General features: G+C 41.6%; 1 protein-coding gene across 1 annotated transcript in view; it reads left to right on the forward strand.

Annotated features, from left to right (window-relative positions):
* Positions 1–22,525, forward strand: part of kcnh2b (potassium voltage-gated channel, subfamily H (eag-related), member 2b) — a 187,515-nt gene that overhangs the window by 13,164 nt on the left and 151,826 nt on the right. Inside the window, exon 2 of the mRNA XM_068343914.1 lies at positions 12,078–12,308. Within this exon, the coding sequence (XP_068200015.1) occupies positions 12,078–12,308 (231 nt within the window). The remainder of the gene's footprint in view (positions 1–12,077; positions 12,309–22,525) is intronic.

Consider the following 22,525-nt stretch of genomic DNA (forward strand, 5'->3'; position numbering starts at 1 on the left):
AGCATCTTTTGCTTTGACAGCATTTTCATTTTGGTTAAATAATGTAATACCTCTATGAACAGGTTTGTTTCTCTGGCGCCTGAGGGTAAAGGGAAAGGGCTGACTGATAATGTAATTAGCTGCGCCGCCACTCTACCAGCTGCACGCTCACAATCTGGCGCCTTGAATAGTCTTGGGTCTATTGGAGGAAATTGGTTATTAATGTATGATTAGTTATTAAAAATAATTATTTGATCATTTGGTAAAGTCTTTATACATAACAAATAAAAATAACAATACATTTCTGCAATTATTATTTAAATTAATATTGACAATAATCACAAAATAATTAATGTGGTTTGAGCATGTGGGTTTGCAAGCCCACTTTTGAATAGGACACAAATGATCTGGATCTGTTCCTGCTATCGCGCTCCATGTTCATGTGGTGGAGTTGCGGTCGGGGGTGGGGGGGGCAGGTATGGAGCTCAGGGTAGGCACAAAAAGTAAAAGATGTCTTTCAGGGGGCTTCTGTTCTCAAACCCTGGCTGACTTTGTAGGGGAGGAGGGGACTCTTGTGGATTTTATTGTCCCTCACCTGTTGAGAGATGATAGACTGAGTGTATGAACTACAGCCCAAGTTATAGATGCCCCTGAGAAAATGCCCTTGTTCCCCCATTGTTTTTGATATCTGGCCTTATCAGGCTTCACATCTTTGATTCAGTCGTCTAACAGTGCAGGACTTCATTTCAATAAATGGACCACGAGGTCCAACACTCTGCTCTATGGTCAGAAGATTGGGGTGTTGTCCAGTCTTTGGGGCGTCTCTAGGGCTGAACAGTTCTGTCTGTTGAGTTAAGAAGGTCCAAAGGCTTACATGAAGCCATTCCAGTAATGGTGTGATCAAATTATTTCAGATTTAAATGCTCATTGATTTTGCTCTACGAACATATGCAATCTTTTTTCTTTTTGTTTTGTTGTAATTATGACTTACTTTATCTTTATTAAGAGTATTTTTGTCAAACAGAGACATGTCTGTAATGAGTCCACTTAAAAACCAGAAAACATTTCAAGGTCTGGCATGTCAAGACAAAAACCATTACATTTCTATTCAAGGAATATTTAATACTGTCATTTGGTTATGAAATGAATAAAACTATCATCTCAGAATAATCATTATTATAATAATATTGACCATCGGTTATCCAAAGGAAAAAGCAACATTTTTAAATAATAAATGTGTTAATTTTAACTAATTTAACAACTAATAATTTTGAAATAGTTTCCCTTAATCTGTGTTAAGCCAGTGTCTGAGGCTAATATGCTCATAGTGACAAATACATGTTTATTATGGTCATCTGGTTGGTGCTGTAACATTTACTAATTATTCCATCCATTCATTTTCTTGTAGACCAGATGATCACAATCACAACCAGCTGGCTACGGGTGAAAGGCGGGGTACACCCCGAATTAAATTAGTGTCATATCCCTTTTATTTACTGACACATGCTGTATATTTGAACACACAGACAGCATGACATCATTCTACACATAGTAAACCGTCACCACACTGTATTTTTACTGTTTAATGTTATGGTCTGAAACCCATACATTTAATGGCTGAGATAAACAACAGGAACTGCTGCTGAGTCAGTGCACACGCTCTGATCGATCGTCATCACGTATTTAGCAACTGTCAGTGAGTCAGTGTCTGTAGGACACTTCTGATTTATTATTACTGCACAACACCGAGAATAGACAGCCTGGTCTACGGGATGATCTGGTATATAAAGGTGTCTGCATCTGGTCTAAATTTATCGTGTTAGTTCTTGGTGTTTTTAGCATGTGTCAGATCTTCAGTTTCCATGGCAATTGCATGGTTAGAAAGGAATAGAGACAAAAAACAAAACCAAAAAATCTGCAGCCTGCCATTGTAGCCCATCCGTCCTCAAATATCTGCTGTCTTCCAGGTTTAATTCTATTCTCTAGGTGTTCCTCAGCTTTCCATCCTTTAATCTTCTTTATCTTTACACTCATCTTGTTCTCTTTCTCCTCTTGACATCAGCAGTTATCTCTCTGTCTCTGTAGGAAACAGCCACAGAAATAGTGTGAGGACTTGTGCTTGTAACACATGGGTGTCCCCCTCATCCGCCTACGCAGAGTGCTGAGGGAGATTCCACATTCACTCCCCTACCAGCACACAAACACACTGCGTGCACACAAACACACTGCATGCACACAAACACACTGCATGCACACAAACACACTGCGTGCACACAAACACACTGCGTGCACACAAACACACAGACAAATTGGTAGACTGCAAAGCCTCAGGTCTGGTCTGAATTATTCAGTCTGCATTGGAAAGTCTGCGAGAATGTTTATCGGAGATCTGATGTATGTCTGTAATGTACTGTATGTTGCCTCATGAATGTGTGTGTGTGTGTTTGCATGTATGAATTTGAAAAGGTGTTCTCCTGAACAGCTGCGGCTTGCTTTTAATCAGCCTCTCCATCAACTCCCACTTCTCTGGTTTGAGAAGCTCATGAGAGGAAACCTGCAGTCCAAGAACAGAGAGGCGGTCAGGGCTGTCAGTGATGTCATCAGGCTGTTGACCACCTGACCACTGGATGTGGAAGCATGCTGGGAAAATTTCTGCAACGACAGATAAATGGAAATAATACTGACCAGTTACACAGCGTGATCATTAGCATTAATTATTGTGCCAGTATTCTGCAGCAATAACAGAACAAGTTTGAAACATTTTGGTGTTTGAAGAATAATCACCATTAACAGCATCCTGACCCCAGCTATCTATCTCTGGTCAAGCTAATGGAACACCGACTTCAGGAAAGAGTCACAGAGCCACAAATCAACAAACTGACTAAACCCTTGATGTTAATCACAATGATTACTTGTGATTAATCATTAATCAAGATGAATCACAAATTGAAAATATTCGTATTTACTTCAGCGTTTCATGGGAGATAAAATCTCAACAACTATTTTGTTGTGTGGATCCAAATGTTTTCAATTTAATGACACGCTTAATGCTTGGATTTGGATCAATAAAAGCCTCAGGAAATAATTATCCCAATCAAATTATTAGTGTTTGTTAGATGCGTGTTCCTAACTTTGTCATATTCAGCAAAGGCTAGTGTGGCTCAGTCGTGGGTTGAGAGCTGAATTGTAATGCATGTATACAGGGCATGCTTGACTCTTGTTCTGGACCACCAGAGGCTAACTCAACTCTCAGCTCTACTGCATTTGAAATAGGACACTCCAAGCATGAGCTTAAGATGTTAATCTGCCGTTTGGTCAATTTTAATAAGGCTGAACCCGCCTGAAGTCATAACATAATGGCAATTTCCGTGTTCAAAATTCATATGGAGAAATGAAAATTGTGAATTTTTTTTTTTTATGGAGTGCATTTAAAACTTGTGTCCCAGTGACGCAGGCTGTCTGACGATCGTACCTCCCTGTCATAAATGTGCGTCAAATAACACTGTATGTCTATATGTATATATACCTATATATATGTATTAATATGTCTATGTGTGGCGGCACGGTGGCGCAGTGGTTAGCGCTGCTGCCTCACAACACGGCGGACCTGGGTTCGAGTCCCGCTCTGTGCGGAGTTCGCATGCTCTCCCCGTGTCTGCGTGGGTTCTCTCCGGGTTCTCCAGCTTCCTCCCACCTCCAAAAGCATGCGCTTCAGGTTGATTGGCCGATCCCACAATGACCATAGGAGTGAGTGTGTGTGTGAATGATTGTTTGTTTCTATGTGGCTCCACGGTACACTGGCGTCGTGCCCGGAGCGTCCCCTGCCTCACGCCCTGAGACTGCTAGGATAGGCACTGGCTACCCCGCAACCTGCGTTAGCGGATTAAGCGGGTTAGAAGATGAATGAATGAATGTGTATGTGTGTATATACTGTATATGTGCATGTGTGTATACGTTTTTTTTCTAGAGTAAAAACGATAAAGATATGGGTTTTTTTTTAACTCCTTGTGGCAGAAAGAGCACAGAGTGATTAAAAAGAGACACTTTCCACATGAACGCATGCATACTGCATCTTTTCTGCCGTCTTGGAATGTAATGGCCTCAGGGTGGACATAAACTGCTTGGGGAAAACAATCGACTTTGTTCCTTTGGCCATTATCAGTGACTAAAAACCACTCACTCAGACGCTGGAGAATGAACTGTACAGCACTGCTTAGAACACGCCAACATTTCTTCCTTTATCTTGGCCTGTGCTCACTGTACCCAGACCCAGCCATCAAGTTTTATGACGCTCTGTAGGCTGCTGCCACCCGTAACTCATGGAGGCAGGCTATCAAGCACATCCACACAACAGACCTCCACTATGTCTATGAATATCTGAACAGGAACATCTTCCAGGTTATGTCTCCTGTGAGAACAGCCTGTTGAATCCAGCCTTGATGATTTAGATGTGGTTTTCTTTTCTGTGTAGGAAGAGGACAGAAGATGTGTTGTTACACAGACAGTCCTGTACTCTGACTTTGATTGATGGAAAATTTTATCTTGGAATTGAAAAGAAAAAGAAACTTTTTTTTTGTGCAAAATTCTATATTTGTGAATGTGAACGATGTCACGAGACATCTCTTTGGTGTGCATGCTGTAGAAGGCATAGTTTTACTGTAACTGCTGCATCGGAAGCTGTCTGGGCACAGATTAACGGGTTTGCTCATTTGTGGGATCTGTTGTAACTGAACATAGTAAGAACAAAGATGTATTAACATGAGTCCACCAGCTCTGATTTAACTGGATATAAAACTGAAAATGTGTGTTTTGTAATGTCACTGATCCCTTATGAGGGGAACTGTTGAATTGACTTTTTATTTGAAAAATAATTTACGTGTCACCATCCATCAGTGTTTGTTTGCAACGGCCCTTCAAGATCAGAGCAGTTACTCTAGTGACCAGAATGTTAAAGGTCCCATATGATGCCTTTTTCAATTCATGTCATTCAGCTGCCAGATGTCCAACTACACTATATTTATAATGTCTTGCTCCAAACTGATCCGTGGTCCTCAATATCTTTGATTGACTATTGATAAAATCTGAAATGCTCCGTGTTAATCCTCTGAGCTCTCTCTATCAACACCCCCCTCCCCCCCTCACATTCAAATAAGTTTTTATTTTGTGGAACTGTTTTCTCGGTCAACTGAAAGTGACTCCATTGCTCCGTTGTGTAAATAGGAGATGGCTGATCCTACTGAAACCACCATTAAAAGTTGCAAAGAATTTAAAACACACAGTGTTTGCAAATGGGACAAAAATCAGTGGAGATGGCAACAAATGTTTACGGACAGGACTTAATTAAAGTTGTATTTTCTGACAATCGTCACGGACAATAAAAGATTGCTGGCTACCAACACCTAGGAGCTAAGCTAACGCAGTCCAAAGAAACATGTTACCGGAGAGGTAAGACCAAACGTGTGCTTTGATTCATCAAAAATCAGACAACGTCCTCATCTGCTATGAGTCTGAGTATGTGTTCGCTTTGACGCAGAGAATACATCTTTCGTGGACACACACACACACACACACACACACACACACACACACACAACTTAAGTGGAGTTAAGTAGTTCGCCAAAAGCAAGCTGACTTCAACAGCTTGTGAGGAACTTTCAGTGTGTAGCTCCTAGCCTGGTCATTCCCACACACTGCTACTGTAGCCTGGACAGGAATTCCACTTCGGGGATGACCACACCCTTATCCGAGTGGACAATCAAATATGACTCAGGATAGGTCAATCCCTCTGTCAATCACGCCAGATGTGACGTTTAGGATTTGGTAGGGTTAGGCAGGACTATTATGTATATGTAGAGACCTGAACAAATGGGTTTGTCATAACAGGACCCCTTTAAGTATTCAACCAGTAGCTAAAGTCAGAGTCTGAAGAAGCATTCCAGTCATGGAACTGGAAGTTCTGGGGCTCTACTGGGTTCAGTGGTATATGGAAGTCTTTAAGGCTTCAGACCAAATCAGTTTTCTTTTTAATCCAAATTATTCCATATATTGTAAAGTTAACTTATGACTTTAGCTGTGTTTCCACAATTTTCTCCTATCCAATAAGATTTAAGCTCTAAAATAGACAACAATAGAACCAACAACAAGTACAAACAAAACAATACAATAAAGGAAGGAATACTTCAGCAGTGAACTTTAATGTTTCAGGGTTTTCAGGTGTGGCTGCAGGTATTCTATAATCTTATTTATATCAAACCTGGAGCATTTATCATTTTCTGTTTTTCATAATGATAGGGATTGAAGCCAATGCACAATGCAGTAGTCAAACATGTTAGGCTGATAACAGTGGTAGATAAAAAAATAAAATAAATAAACAGTTTTTTCTTCGAAGACACGCAGAAGAGAAGCTGCTTTCCTTAGTGCAGAGGACATTTTAGAAATGAGCAAAGATGATTTAATATGTGAGACATCAATGACAACCGGCAATAGATGGAGTGTTTATATCTGGCAAAGATGGCAAAATGCCACTATTACATATTTGGTAAATAAAGTCAGTCTTTATTTGCCTTTGGTTCACTTCTTTATGCTTTATACTGACTTAAGTGAGCTCATAGATGAATGCAGGCCAGTCTGGGTGCCTGTTTTATAGTGAATTTCATCTGCTCACATTGATGTGCCTCTTCATCCAGTGATGTACATTTTGTGGCTCATGCTGTGTTGTCTTGCTGCTTCCTCTCTCTTTTCATTCTCTCCATTCCAACTGTGTGTTTTATGCCATTGATTGCTGTTTTAGAAGTCTTCTGTGTTATTGCAGTAGAGAAACATAGAGAGAACTATCAGTCACGCACACTCACAAAAATACACTCAGTCAATAACCCAAATGTCCATGTTATGGCTCAGCAGTTAATTCAGATAAAAAATCCTTCTAGCATCCATAAATCACTGAGCAGCAGTCTCAAAACTAATTTCAAACTAAATAAGTGCAGCGGCTGAACAGTTTCTCACAAACAGTCAGGCTGTCTTAAAGTCATTGGGCAATATGTGTTTTCAAGAGAAATGAAGTGTACAGAATGTCTTAGTGTGGAGGAAAAGCATCTAATCAGTACTTATGAAATGGCCCACTGTGAATGGCTTCTGAGCCATCATTGTAAGGCAGTAATGACTGTCTACTCTCTGCCTGTTCAGGCCTCATTTCATAATTGAGTCTAATGGAGAACTTCTAGGAGGGGTCATTGTCACTGTGGAGTATTGTTTTTACCCTTCCTTCATTATTCATTCATAATACAGTAATTTCCCTTGTTACCCGCGATAAATGAGTTTGAGAACCACCTGCAAAACGGAATGCAGCGATATAGCAATGAACTATTAATTTTATTATTTATAGTAATTTAAAAGTTTACCAACCCTCCCCATACTCATGATAAAGCACCTTATATCTGCACTACCTTTTCCCCACACTCTTATAGACACTGAAAAGCTCTTTTGTATTAAAGAAATGTTGCAGGAGGCATCGTGAGTCTGACCACAGCACGTACACAGATGCTGTCAGCAAATAGCATGTACTTACAATATCACATGACTACCTACTAAAAATCTGCGATGCAGTGAAGCCGTGCATCTTGAGGCGTAAATGAGAGAGGGATTACTGCACGGTGATGATATAGTGAGTTCACATCTCCAGTAATCTGCTTGATGATAGAGGGATGACTTCTGTAGGCCGTGGATGTATATACACACAGTTGACGGAAACCTTTGAGCTGGTTTCATCCACCGTCCTGCTGTGGTGCATTGTGCTAAGCAGCAGAACAGCTTCTCTGTTCTCTCTTACATTACTGATCATGGTCATGTTGCCATTGAACCCAAATTCGTTGTTATGGACCTTTCTGGACTTGGAAGCCGTCATGACTGGAGGAATGTCTGGCTTGTTCTGTTGCAAAGTTCCTTCAATAGTCGGACCTTTCTCCGGGAGACACTCTGCGAGAGGCACACTGGTGAAGACGTTGTCGGTGGTGATGTTTCGACCTGTGGATCTGAATCCACTGCAAAACTGACAGACAATGTTTTCCCCCAGATTCTTCTGGACATTTTCACCTGGTTGTGTCCCTAGGTACACAACCCCATCAATTGCATATGGGCTACGTGCATCCCAAACCCAGAAGATCTTAATGCCGCACTTGGCGGGGTTTCCTGGCATGTACTGCAGAAACTGAGTTCTCCTTTTGAAAGGAACAAGTTGTTCATCCACAGTCACACAATCACTGGGGATGAATTTGTACCTAAAGTTGACCAGGAACAGGTCCCGTATGTAGCGAAAAGCTGCCATGTGGTCTGTTTTCAGTCGTTGGGCTCTGGTCCACTTGTCACCAAAGGGTAAGAAACGGCAAAGTCGTCCAAATCTTCTCATTAACATAGTGGCCTTTTACAATGGGTTGTGCAGAGAACTCCCAAAAAGCATACGGACTGGTACAACACAGTTCTTCTCACTTCCTACAAGAACAGGCAATCCAGTGAAGGCCAAGAGCTCATGTTTGGTTACATTTTTCCACTCTTCCCCCCTGACTGTGTCCACATGTCCTTCCATGTTTGTGCATGTCAGCACCTCTTCTATTGTATCATCAGACATGAACAGCTTCCATGCATCTATTGAGGAGACAGTACTAAACCCACTGTGACTTGGTGTTTAAGCTTGTCTGGGACGTAACTCTGCCCAGTAGCAGCCCCTGTGGCTCTTTCAGTTGGGAACAATATCTATGTCCTCTTCAGAGGACTTATCAGAGACCTCCTGTGGGTCTGACCGGCCTTGTCCAGTGAGGGGGCTATAGTCTGAGTCCTCTATATCTGAGATGTCAGATTCTGAGTGAATGCCAGCGACAGGCTCTTCATCCCATCCGTCCTGGACCATTTGTAGGGCACCGTCCAAAGGGATCCTAGCTGGCCTCCTAGCAGCCTTCTTAGAACTAACCTGACATTTCACACATTTGACCATTAATTTGATCACACATTACAATCTATCAATAAAAAATAAGTTCATAAATAGAGAAATGACTGACACGTGTGTTTCTCTGTAACAATGAGCGTCTGGGTGGTGGGACAGCCAAAGTCACTAAGAATTTTAGGTTCATTCCATAAGAACTATTTGGGGTCATATGTGACCCCACTTGTGGAAGAGTGGGGTAGTGATACAAAAACTGCAATTTCTTGAAATGAATGTAAATCTAAAATGTAAATGCCCTCATGTCACAAACATGTTTTAAGAGGAATACCTGGAATATTTAAGAATACATTACTTTTCATTTTGAAGCTTTTGAAAACAACAACCCCTGAAGTCATGTTTGACCCCACCTGTGCATTTAAGGGTTAATTTAATTTTCAATTTCCAGTGTTGCTTCTTCATCCCTTTTATAATTTTAATCAATGGTTAGACAATAGTCCACAAATGACTAAAATATCAAGTGTGTGTGTGTGTGTGTGTGTGTGTGTGTGTGTGTGTGTGTGTGTGTGTGTGTGTTTGTGTGTGTGTGTGTGTGTGTGTGTGTGTGTGTGTGTGTGTGTGTGTGTGTGTGTGTGTGTGTGTGTGTGTGTGTGTGTGTGTGTGTGTGTGTGTGTGTGTGTGTGTGTGTGTGTGTGTGATAGAGAGACTCAAGTGGTGCTGTCTCAGTTATTGCTAGCATCTTTAAAATCACTGATCATTTGAGCAGAAAATACATTGATAGTCATCTAAAAACCTTTTTTAAATCAGTATTTTTTCATTTGACATAAAAGTTCATCCACATGACAGGTGTATGAAAATTCTGTTTATTTTGCTAAAAAGCACTAATCAAGAAAGCACCTATCAGTAATCGCATGAAGTGAGGATAATGAGCATCATCTGTTGCATTGGCCTTAGGGGGGCCGGTTTCAGAACCCCCTCCACCTAAGGTCTGGTGGTACTGACTGTAGACCATGTCTAACACCTGTAGACGTGGTCTACATATGTTAGGCTGTTTGAATGGACGTTTGATTGACAGGGAGGTGAACAGTCTTGAGAACTGGATGCATTGTGAAATCTGCACATCAGCTTCTGAACATTGAGACGTCTGATTATTTTATTTTGAAGCCAGTTTCCCAGGACCAGGCTCTGTGTCATAGTTATGCAGTGATCAAGGGCCGACAAACTGACAGGAAGTGATTACTGGAACAAAAATCTGTGTTCTGCAGCAGTGAGGTCTGCTTTCCTGTTCACAGCCTGAAGACCTTCAGGGAGATTTATCACTGATGGCCTCTGCGAAGAACTGGGAATGGAAATGACCCAGAGATTTAGGATGTTTTTGAGAACCAGGGTGAATTAAGGACCTGCTGTGTGTAAAATAACATTGTGGCCAAAGTTATTTTTAAATAAAAAACCTAAAAAAGTTTAATGGTCTCTACTTTGACTTTTCTGTCCAATCTTGTTACTGAAACCCATTTGATCAACAACTCCCAAATGCAATCCTTGCTGTTTTAATGCCTATTCATTATAGTGGGCTTGTCTTGCGTGACTTGTGGCCTTGTTAGCAGCTTGTAAATATGTTTTAGACCATGTTAGGTGAAAATTTCACCAGACAACATGGGAAAAAGTATGCTGAAAATGTGAGTGTGACTTCAGTGTGGCAGAGAGGCTGCATCAGAGCCCAAGTAGCACATTCTTAAATAATTTCATTTTAAAAGTGATTGATGCAAAAAATTGCACTCAGAATAAATATATAAATGATCTGCAAATAATTATTCATACACTCTTAGCTATGTTTCCTTAGGCTTAATTATTTTGAACATTTTTATAATGTCATGCATTTGTTAATGGATATTTTTAATTCTTGAATGATTGGTGTAGATTTGCGAGCTTCCCATGCCTTTTGTGACTGATGGTTTGTACGGTTTGTTCGCATGATGTGTCATAACAGAGATCAAGGTTTTTCAATCAAAGGTCCCATACTTTGCTTTTTTAGTACATGTCATTCAGCTGCTAGATGTCCAACTACAATTTCTAGATGTCCAAGTGCAATTTCCTCCGGGATTATTAAAGTATCTATCTATCTATCTATCTATCTATCTATCTATCTATCTATCTATCTATCTATCTATCTATCTATCTATCTATCTATCTATCTATCTATCTATCTATCTATCTATCTATCTATCTATCTATCTATCTATCTATCTATCTATCTATCTACACCGTATTTGAAATGTCTTGGATGAGACGACAGATGATTATGAACAGGATATAATAATGTTTCCGACAATCGTTACGAACAATGACAGATTGCTGGCTAACAACACCGTCTGTGAGCCATGTCGTTACCACACACCGCTACCATAGCCTGAACGAACTCCCTCTTGGGGATGACCAAGCCCATATCCGGGTGGACAATCACATGTGACTCAAGATAGGTCGATTTACTTTCTCTATCATTCAATTTGTTACGTCACAAATTGAACTGTGACAAATCCGAGCGTACTCGTTGTGGATTTTTCAGTTTATAATATATCTATTGATGCAGGAAGCATTTGTTTTCCATATTATAGGATTTGGTCGTGTTAGGGAGGACCACTATGTAAATGTAGAGACCTGAAAAAATGTGTTTTTCATAATAGGACCCATTTAAACTAATTTCACATCTGCACACTGAAATGTTCTGGGGATGAGAGATATGTGCATGTATAAATGCTAAGTTATGTGGTCTGATTCTTCCTGTCTTTCATCATCTCTATCCCCTACTCTGCCTTATCTTCTCATCCAGGTCTCCTTCCATTCATCACATACTTGATGATGCTTATTACCCATGATATTTCTGCTCTCCCCATTTTTCTATCGTTCTTCCTTCCTTCCTTCCCGACATCTGTCTTTACGGTCTTCCATTTCCTGTACAGGTATTCATTCTCATACATTCTCTTCTCTTGCTTCATCCTCCCTTTTCCGTTAGCAGCCACTCCTGTGCAAGGAGTGTATAAAGGAAACTAAAGAGCCAACAGAACACAACCAATCCAAAGAAACAAAACAGAAGACTACACTAGCCATCTGCCGTCTGTCAGTCATCTAGTCTTGGTGTAACTCATGTATCCTTCTCTCCTTCTTTCCACAGGTCGTAAGTTCGTCATAGCGAATGCGAGAGTGGAGAACTGTGCCATCATCTTCTGCAATGATGGTTTCTGCCATATGTGTGGCTACTCGCGTGCCGAGATCATGCAGAAGCCTTGCACGTGCAACTTCCTGTATGGACCTGACACCAAGAGACTGGCCATCGCCCAGATGGCGCAGGCCCTGCTGGGGTCAGAGGAGAGGAAAGTGGAGATCAACCTGTACCACAAAGATGGTAGGAAGACAGAAGCTATTTGTCAGAGCAATCCGAGATGTGGATACGGGTGTGTTTGTTTGTGCGTGTGTGTGTGTGTGTGTGGGTGTACATTTCTGTGTGTTACATTTAGAGTTAAGTGGAGCCTGAAATAAGCAGGACAGTATCACAAAGGAAGTCAGTGTTTGTGAGGATGTGTCATTTGAGCTTGCACATGTTGATGGCCACAAGAACTGTGTGTGTGTGGCATCAGTATAAAGCATGCGTCCATCACCGTCCCATATTTTTTAGGTTTCAGTGTTGCCTCCCTGAATTAACCTTTGAAGTGAGATGGACTTCAAAGGACATTAGATGGGGGAGCCCTCTGAGAATTCTCTCTAGTGCCAACAGTGTGTTTGTTTAGAGACGTGGAGCAGGACCAGGCAACAGGATGCTGGTCCACAGCAACATTACACCGCCTCCATGGTGACAAGAGATGCCATGCATCTCGCATTCGCTATGAAGTATAGTCAGAAACTGCCTGGATTAATGCCAGCGTATCAGCCTGACATTGTCCACTTATGGATAGTCGAGCAAAACCGAGAGAGAGAGAGAGAGGGAGAAAGAGGGAGAATTTATTTTGATTTTTAAAATCACGTTTATTCACAAAAGCCAAATTACAGGATAATCACGTTGATGCAAAATCCAATATAGATTCGCGCAAAAAGGAATTCACATTTCAAATGTATATCAATTAAGCCAACCACTGGACTGAACATAATCTCGTCATTCAACACGGAACATAAGACACCTTTGACACATTAGAGAGAGAAAGAGAGAAGGTTAAGATTCCTATTGCTCTGAAAAGTGGGGCGACCCAATGGAGGAGAAATGGGAGCGACACACTGACTTTTGTAGTGTTTTCACATAAAATGTGGAGGTGTTGTTGGAAGAAGAGAGAGGAGAGGAGAAGCCATCTCCTGATACTAGAGAGTGTTGCCAGTTCTGTTCTCCCCTACATTTCACTTTGCTCTGTTTATACTGGAGATTCAGGCATTCGCCAGTAATCTGCTCCACAAAAGTACCTCATAAAATGCTACAGCCTTGTATATAGAATTACAAAGGTGTTGTCATTCCTGTCGCTCCTGCTATTTTAATGACACCTCACCATGTTAACAGCACATTTCAGTTAGAGAGTTTGGAATCAATGCTTGAAACCTGCAGCCGTTTTAACTCCGTGGGTTTGGAGTTGTAAAACCGCTGTTGGCAGACAAACAGTAACCTGTCCTCTCATTCTAAAGAGAAATGACCACGTTATAGGTGTTCTATAACATTGTTTTTTCAGACAGAAATAATCCTAGCACTGGCCAACTGAAAGAGTGAGTAGAAATAGGGATATTTAATCAGTTAATATCTCTGGAAACAACTAAAAATAACTATTATTGCTGTTAAAGCACAAATAGAAACAGACCAAGACCTCCTATCTTTGTTGCAGCAGGTCAATGTATAGATTGTATAGGTTCCCCATGCGTTGCCTTGTGTAGTTTGTATTTTAGGACTGTGTATGCTACAAAATACTCTTATGGAGAAAACAACATCAGATTTCCATGTTGTAGATGATGAAGATCCCTAGTTTGAATTCATGGTAAACAAAATGGTTTCAAGCAACATATGACTGCATGTAATGAATATTTAACCAACATGCTTAATTTTGCAACTTCATTTTTCTTGCTATAACTTTGTTTGAATTAAGATCAAACTGAGATGATCAGTGTTTCCTTCACTTCACACATATCAGATGTTCTTTCAGACCAGGACACAGCAGGTCCCCTGGGAACAGACCATCTTTGATCAAGAGCCTCTCCAGAGGCAACCAAAATATGTACTAGCTTTCTGCCAGCACATTTTCATCGCAGCTATGATTTACGTTGAGCTAAGTGTGACTCCTGTTGCCAGCTTTCAGCATCTGATCCACTTGCTGTGTGGTGTGAGTGGTGGGATTTTGTTTCACACTCGTTCCACTGCTCATAGCAGCAGCTCACAGGAAAATGTACTAACAAATCTGTATAAAGGTGATGAAGGGCTTCACTTCAAAACAAAAGTATCAACAGTCAACCTCAGGTTTAGACACAGGTTTAGGAAATCATTGATCTTGAATTTAAGTAAAAGGGATGACAGATGGTACTTTGCCTGGTGTAGAGACTTTGGGAGTGGGTTTACATCGGACACCAATAACCTGGTGGAATTTTAACATTCCAACCAGGTTACACTTAACATTGCCTTCCCAATTCATAATTGTAGGCTTGCATACATAAGATGACCTAGTGATGTCATAGACCCCTGTGAAGTGATGTCTATCGACCGACAGGAGGGACAGTTCAACAGAAGTTAAGATAAATGGTGACAATCCGCATAGAAGTGATAAGAAGCAGTGTTTCTCTGATGTGTTGATATGAGTCAGTTATGAGAGAATAACCTGACGGCTGGCAGTGGTGTCAGGTTGGAGGTGGGAGTGGGTCTCACTCAAACATCTCCAGACCCTGGACGGTTGTAACTCTGACTTGTTGTTGGTTAAAGAATCTTTTAACATCGCCCTAGACTTTAAAGCTTTTCCTTCTTCGTGTTTCAAAGCTTTAAAAGTTAATGAAATTCTTCACACCTAGGGCTTGATCAAACTGAGCAAATGAATCGAGATAATAACACACAGGTAGGCTGTCAGGTGTGTGTGTGTCTTGGTGTGACCTCGGTGACTTCTTACTCTCAGTCATAGTCACACGCTGCAGCTCACATAGACACAAGTACACAGTGTTGGGTAACCACAGCCGGCCACTGATCGAACACCACTGACACCTCTCATCCATAATGCACACAGAGTGGAAACAATGTGCGTCCAATTCTTGTCCCTTTAGCTTGAGGAGGAAGCAGTAAGGGATGGAAGAGAGCAATGAAGGAAAAGAAAGAAGGGGCTTCCTTTGATTTTGAAGAAAAAGCCTTATCTATATACCCCATGTAGTCATGACCCTTACATGCATGCATACAATGAATGCATATGTATCCATGGACACACACACACACACATTACATGCACACACAGGCTCCGTCTGAGCTCATTTATCTCGTGCCAAGCCTAGGCAAGAGCCTTCATGATGATGAATCTTTCCCCTCGCTCTAGCGCTCGGTTGTCCGACTCGGCTTCCTCTCCAGCTTAATCAATCATGCTCTCCAGGTTAAGTGTGAGAGGAAACATGCACTCTGAGCATACAGAGGTTTGGGGCTACTCCCCGAGTCTGGTATTGACCTGCGAAGCTTTGAATCCCATAGATCAAGGAACGTTACTATGATGTGATTTTCTTTGGGCGTGTGGTTCAAGGGGAACCTGGTGGTGAATCAGGGAGGCGTTTGAGGAGAAGGAGCAGAGGCTTTGTCTCCTGTGCTGGACAAAGAAATAGAGTAGACAAGTTACGGAATGAATAACTTGCTTTGGATAGATGGATATCCTCCCTGTCTGTCTTTTACTCCTACATGGTTTGACCTCTACCCATCTGAATCTCATTCATTCTGTGTCAAACTGACTTTCTCTCCTCCTCGTTATTTCTCTCTTCTCAATCTTCTTTATTGTCTTGTAGCTTTAAAGGCTAAGCTTCATAATCTCGAGCTTCTCCTCTCTTCTGTTTCATTCACACTTCAAAGTGTCTTCATTCTTCTCAAGACCTCAAGTTTTTTTCAAGTTTATTTATTTTTATATAGCCCACATTCACAAGCAATGTCTCAAAGGGCTTTACAATCTGCACATGGACGATATCCCTCTGACCTTTGTGCACTGCAAGCAGTGCGACCCTCGCATCGGATAAGGAACAACTCCCCCCAAAAACCCTTTTAACAGGGGAAAAAATGGATGGGAGAAACCTCAGGAAGACTGCAGAGGAGGGACCCCTCTTCCAGGAGTGGACAGACGAAGCAATAGATACCGCATGTACAGATTAACAACACAATAATAATAACAGTAACAATAACAGTAACAATAAATGTATAACAAAGGCATGCCGATCCATCCAGTAGAGCGAGTCACCACCAGCCGATGAAGCACACAGAGGTCACCGATTGCTGAGGATCCACCACTCTGAGGACAGACCAAACAGTGCCTAAGTCATTCAGCTCAAAAAAGTTAAAGTCAAGGTTACTCTGGCAAAACCCCAAAACCACAGCAGAACCAACTGAGGCAGAACCAGCACTCCCCTAGTGGATGGTGAAACAGGACCACTGTACAGCTTGTGCTATCGCCAGCCAAGACCTCTGTCTTTTTGACTCCTCTTGCCCCTGGCAGAGAGGAAATCGGCATGAGCTTGTACCCCGGTGACAGAGTGGTTTGGTAGTAGAGGTTGTCTGCATCAAAAATGTGAGGACATCACAAACTAGATCAGGACCAGATTGTCAGCTTTGTCAGTGCCAAGCTGCTTGAATCCAATTTAAAGACATGGTTGTTCTAACAATGAAGGAAAGACAGGTGACATGTTTTCTTTGACTACAGAATTTTGTGTGTTCAGGATGATGTGATGTTTTCTAGTTGTACCTGAAGTCCACAGACAGTCAATATCAAACAGAGTAAAGGTAAGGGTAATCAAATGAGGTGAATGCGTGATTAAAATTAAAATTAATTTTAATTAGATCCGCTCATCTAATTAAAATTAATTAGATGAGCTAAATCCACTTTATTTAGTTCAGTTTCTCTTTAAATATCCAGTATTTAGCTGCTGTCAGTTATTTCGTACTCAGATATACCCTCACAGATAGAACTGGATGAATAAAGGTCAATGGACTGTCCTTACTGGAGAATAGCATCTTCCTGGACAAACGAGAATTCACTCATTCACATTTATTCATACTGCATGGTGTGGAGACGACCATGCAGAGATCCACCTGCGTGCACATTGGGATTGATAATCAATCACATAATCACTCATAGTGGAACAGAGCATGTCATTGACCCAGTGGATGACAGCTGACCCACACCGAACAAAAATGTACTGGAAATGAAATAAAAGATAGAAGTGCTCACACAAGGCCTCGCTCTTACATTTTGTAGAAAATATTTGGTGAAATTCAACCAAAATGGTGATTAGGCACTGTTGTAACTTTCGGGTTCGTGTCCCGCTCTGTGTGGAGTTTGCATGTTCTTCCCGTGTCAGCGCCACTTACATGCTGTTTCACAAACTGTCACAAGGTACACCTTTTCAGAACTGAAGAAGTCTCTTGGATGAGAGACAAAACGTCTTCAAGAACTTTCTTAATGTTCAGTAGATTGACTTAAACAGCTTTTGAAAACACAATAGAAATAACAATCATTCATTCCCTTTCTTGAAGATGGGCAAATTGTAATTGATAATCTTTGTCTTCAGCAGCTTCATTGTGGGTCACAGGTATGATGTGGCTGACGATTTTGTGTGATCAATTCACCTGAGTTACATGATTTTGTTTAAGGGAAGAAGGCTGAGAACCTGAAGAGAACCCACGCAGACACGGGAAGAACACACAAGCTCCTCACAGAAAGGAATCAAACCTAGAACCTTCTTCCTGTGTGGCAGCAGTGATACCCACTGAGCCGCCATGCTGCCCTGAAATAATCAGCAAAGGTGATGTCTTTTATGGACAGCAGCCAAGAGGAGGCAGTGAGATAAGTGATAACTTTTCAGGCCATGGAGCCAGAATATTATTTCCCATACAGCATCTGTGAATGCCTTGGGCACCTCCGTCTTATTGGGCTGGAGCCTAGAAACAGTTTAGGTTGTTTTATTGGCTAAAAAAGTCAATTTATTTAGAGCTTAGGGTGAAATTTTCTAGGAACACAGAGCTTTGTTTTCATCTGAGTCCGAAGTTTTCTTACCACATTTTCCACTATTTCACCCTCTACTTTTTTTCGTACAGCTAAGGTTACACTTTCAGAATCATGACTGTAACAACAGGAAAAAAATCTGTTTCTATTGAAGAAGCAGCTCTGTCCAGAGTGTTCTTTATCTCCACTGTAGACATGTTTGCCTCTGCCTTATACACAACAAGCCAAGGAGTTGCATATGTTTGAGTTTGTGTGGTAAAGCCTCTTTTGTGTTGCATTAAATCATACACGATCTCGTTACAGGGACTTTGCTGTTTCCAGCAATAAAACCTTGAAATCCAGTTTCAGATACAAGTATAATTTTCTGCAGCGTCTGTGGCTGTGAACTGATAGCACCTCTGGCGTTATTAACAGACTGTCTTCAGTGTGTTGAAGGTCTTGAGGACCAGCAGGTGTTTATCAGAAAATGAGAGTGTTCTAACAGCACTGTGTGGTGATAATGCAGTGAGCCCAGAGGAGAAGGCCGCCCTGTGCAACTTAGGAAGGGGGTGGCTGTTGATTGCCTAGCAGCGGTAGCTAAGCAGAGTCTCAGAGACCTGCAGATTCTCTGGAGAGGTTAGCTCTCTACAACAATGACTACACACACACACGCACGCACGCACGCACGCACACACACACACACACACACACACACGCACACACACACAGCACACAGTCAGCTGTCGCCCACACAGCAAGTTGAATTGGCTTTAATTGATGGGACTGGCATCAGAGAGCTTTTATTTGATTCAGCTCAAATGAACAAGGTGATGTGAACTTCAGCCCTGGTTTGTGATGTAACTTGAGGACTGGAAAGGTGGTCCAGACAGGAAGCTGGGCTCAGACTAAGCATCACAGTGCAGCATAATCTGCACCTTAACTCTGTTACTATGTAATATAAAGGCCTCACTAACAGTTAACTGGGATTGGGAAGTACATGTTAAGTAATACTCTGAATTACATTACAAAGCACCAAGCTGAGAACATCCAGATCAGATTTCTGCTCACTCTTTAGCTACAGCTCTAGCCAGCGGTGTTAATGAGCTCACTTAGCCTTGGAGGCCTGTAGCTGACTGGATGGTGAGTGTGTTCTTGGATGGTTGATAATAAAGTGATAAGGACTATGTCTTCAGGGATAGGAGGAATTACCAGGTGGAGGCACGGGGAGGGGCAAAAAAGGGTTGGGTATCAGCATTCAGCAAGTTGTAAAACTGGACTAGCTTAAAAATTAGACTAACTTCCCTAAAAATCATTCTCTCTCTGTGAGTGTACATCCACTTTCTTGTCAGTGAGACAATTGCAGTTGTCTGCAACTGCCTATCCAATTTGGAGGGATAAATTCATGTCAGCTGCATGTTCTTGGTGGTGGGAGGAAGCGGGAACCCAGAGAGAACCTAGACAGAACCACACAGACACAAGCAGAACATACAAACTCCACACAGAAAGTAATCAACCACCATGTGTGTCTCTAATTAATGCAAAGCAGGCACCCTCCCGAGGCTGAACATCAAGATTTAATTATATTTAGCTCATCAATTTACACTTGTCTTGAGAAGTGGCTAATTTAAAAATTCTTGTTATTAATGTTATATTGTGTGTGTGTGTGTGTGTGTGTGTGTGTGTGTGTGTGTGTGTGTGTGTGTGTGTGTGTGTGTGTGTGTGTGTGTGTGTGTGTGTGTGTGTGTGTGTGTGTGTGTGTGTGTGTGTGTGTGTGTGTGTGCGGGAGCGAAAGAGAAGGTAGTCATGTGACCGAGGCAAGCATCTTGACAAGCTTCAAGAGTGACTAGCAGACAGCTGTGGAGGAGAGAATTCGCTCATTTTAAAACAAAACAACGTTCAGAATCAGATAATAAATCAAACAGTAATAATGTAAGTTCTGTAATCTTTTAGTATGATCCAGTACAATCCAGTACCAGTACTGGTCAATGGCTGGGGTATAATCTAGTACCAGTACTGGTCAATGGCTGGGGTTGGGGACCACTGTGATCTTTCACTCTCCCACTTCAATCGGTATTTCTTAGAACACTACTGACCAAGATACCAACAACAAAGTCGATCATCGACCTCCCGCCAAGGGTGTCCTGGTGCCATGTACACTTATGGACATCTCTGTGACTGAACAAGGTGTTCGTTAAAGACAAACTGTCTCTCGGCTGGCCTGGGAACACCTTGGGACCCCCCCGGAGGAGCTGGAAGAGGTGTTTGGGGGGAGGGACGTATGGGCATCCCTGCTGAAACTGTTGCCCCCCTGACCCAGCCCCGGATAAGCGGTTGAAGGTGGATGGAAGGACGGATGGATGCATGGAGGACCAGGATATCTAACTGTACTACAACTGCTGATCTTGGGTTTTTGAACAAGTTACATTATTGTTTTAGTCTGTCTCATTTTTCTTTGACCTGGTGGGTTCATTTTCTTATATAGCACTCAGGTTCTAAACCGGACATACATTTTGAAAACTCTCAATGAAGAGTGTGTGCATGCATTTATATAACCCTAAATGTTCCAGAAATTGGTCCGTTTTCCTCAGTAAAATTTGAAATCTAGACAAACCATATAAATGATTTGATCCCATTCATGTGGGATAGGGCAGGAAAACCACAAATCCAAAGGATGTTTTTATGAATTAATGAAGTAACATTCTGAAATCATGTACATACGGATTTATTGAGGTGTCAGTAGGCCATTTGGTCAGTAAACAACTTACTACGCCAGAGCTTTACTGCCTCCCAATAAAGGTCAAAGGCTCATGCTGAGCTGCTGATGTCAGATATCTACAGAAAGACAAAGACCCCCTGCCGATGTTCACACTAGACCAGTATTCACTGCTGTTGATACTCTTTACACTCAGAGTACCAATAGTTATTGGTTTTTATCATTTATATGTACTATTTAACTCTTCAAGTATGCTTGATTATTTATTGTCCTAATGGAAATATGCCAGTCTTTCCTTATTGGTTACAGAAACAGAAAGACTTATTGCTAGTGATTCACTGGTGATTTACTTTTGCAGAAAAAATGACATTAAAATGTTTTATGATATTTCTTATTTATATTATGTTAAACTGTGCTGAAATGTGGCCCCCAAACCATTTTTGCCTCTATACCCCAAACATTTTGAACTGTTAAAATACAGTAGTGCTGCCTATACCCATCAGCTGCCTCCGGAGTCGTACAATATTCTGTCTTGCTGTCGTCACCCTGTCTTCTGTTCTTCACTCACTCTTTCTTTCTCTCCTTTCTGACTTTGGCTCTGGGAAGTTGGTTTACATTCAGCTATCTTACTGGCAGCTGGGACTCCTTGTCTTCCCATGGAGAGAGAGAGGGGGGGGGGGGGAGAGAGAGAGAGAGAGAGAGAGAGAGAGAGAGAGAGAGAGAGAGAGAGAGAGAGAGAGGGAAAGAGAGAGAGAGAGAGAGAGAGAGAGAGAGAGAGAGAGAGAGAGAGAGAGAGAGAGAGAGAGAGAGAGAGAGAGAGAGAGAGGGCTTGTTGTGGAAAGTCTGACTGGAGAGCGTAAACGTGTCTGTGGAAACCTCCAGTGTAATCTGATGAGGGGTATCCTGGTAGTCTCTCTCTCTCTCTCTCTCTCTCTCTCTCTCTCTCTCTCTCTGTCTCTCTCTCTCTCTCTCTCTTGAAGAGGAAGGAGCATGTGGTGTTTTTGTGCATCTATTCACTCTATTTTTTGCTTTTTATGTATGTTTAAACATGCTTTTTGTGTCCCATAATTTAACCACTGTTATGTCTTGGGAGTTGGTAGTGGACATGATGTGAGTGTGACGCCTTAGCGCGTTTATTCACTCTATTTGTTTCGTTTTTGCACGTACGTTCACGTTTCAGTCACCTACAGTTACATTGTGGTTACCTTTGGTAGTTTTTGGGGTGTTTGCAGTGTCTTTCTTCTGTCCCCTGTTGTCGCTACCTCTATAACTCATACTGATACCGACTCTCGCTGATTCTCTGCAAAATGACGAGAGGAAGAGGAGAATCGGAGGATACTAGAGACCAGATGGTCTTTAGTATTTGATAAATCAAGGGGTGACTTTGATTAAACATTGTAAGAAAAGCTAAAATGGCCTGCAGGCTGATTCTAATAGTAATTAAAAATCATCCGGGGGGCCATAAATAATTTGTCACGAGCCAGATCTGGCCCGTGGGCCTTGACTTTGACATTTATATTGTAAAGGATGTTGGAGTCTTTTGAAAATCAAACACTGTGTATTTCCTGTTAATGCTCCTCAGTAAAACAGCAGCTGCTCGCTGTTTACCAAAAGCACACACATTGATTCAAAATTTTTTTGGTTTCTCAGCAACTTTTCTCGAAAAAAATTGACAGCCATCATAATGGTTTTACTCGTGTCATTATTGGACGTTATTATTCTACTTTTAGTTACCAG

The sequence above is a fragment of the Antennarius striatus genome, chromosome 20 (assembly GCF_040054535.1).
Source record: "Antennarius striatus isolate MH-2024 chromosome 20, ASM4005453v1, whole genome shotgun sequence".
In the NCBI taxonomy this organism is placed as follows: Eukaryota; Metazoa; Chordata; class Actinopteri; order Lophiiformes; family Antennariidae; genus Antennarius; species Antennarius striatus.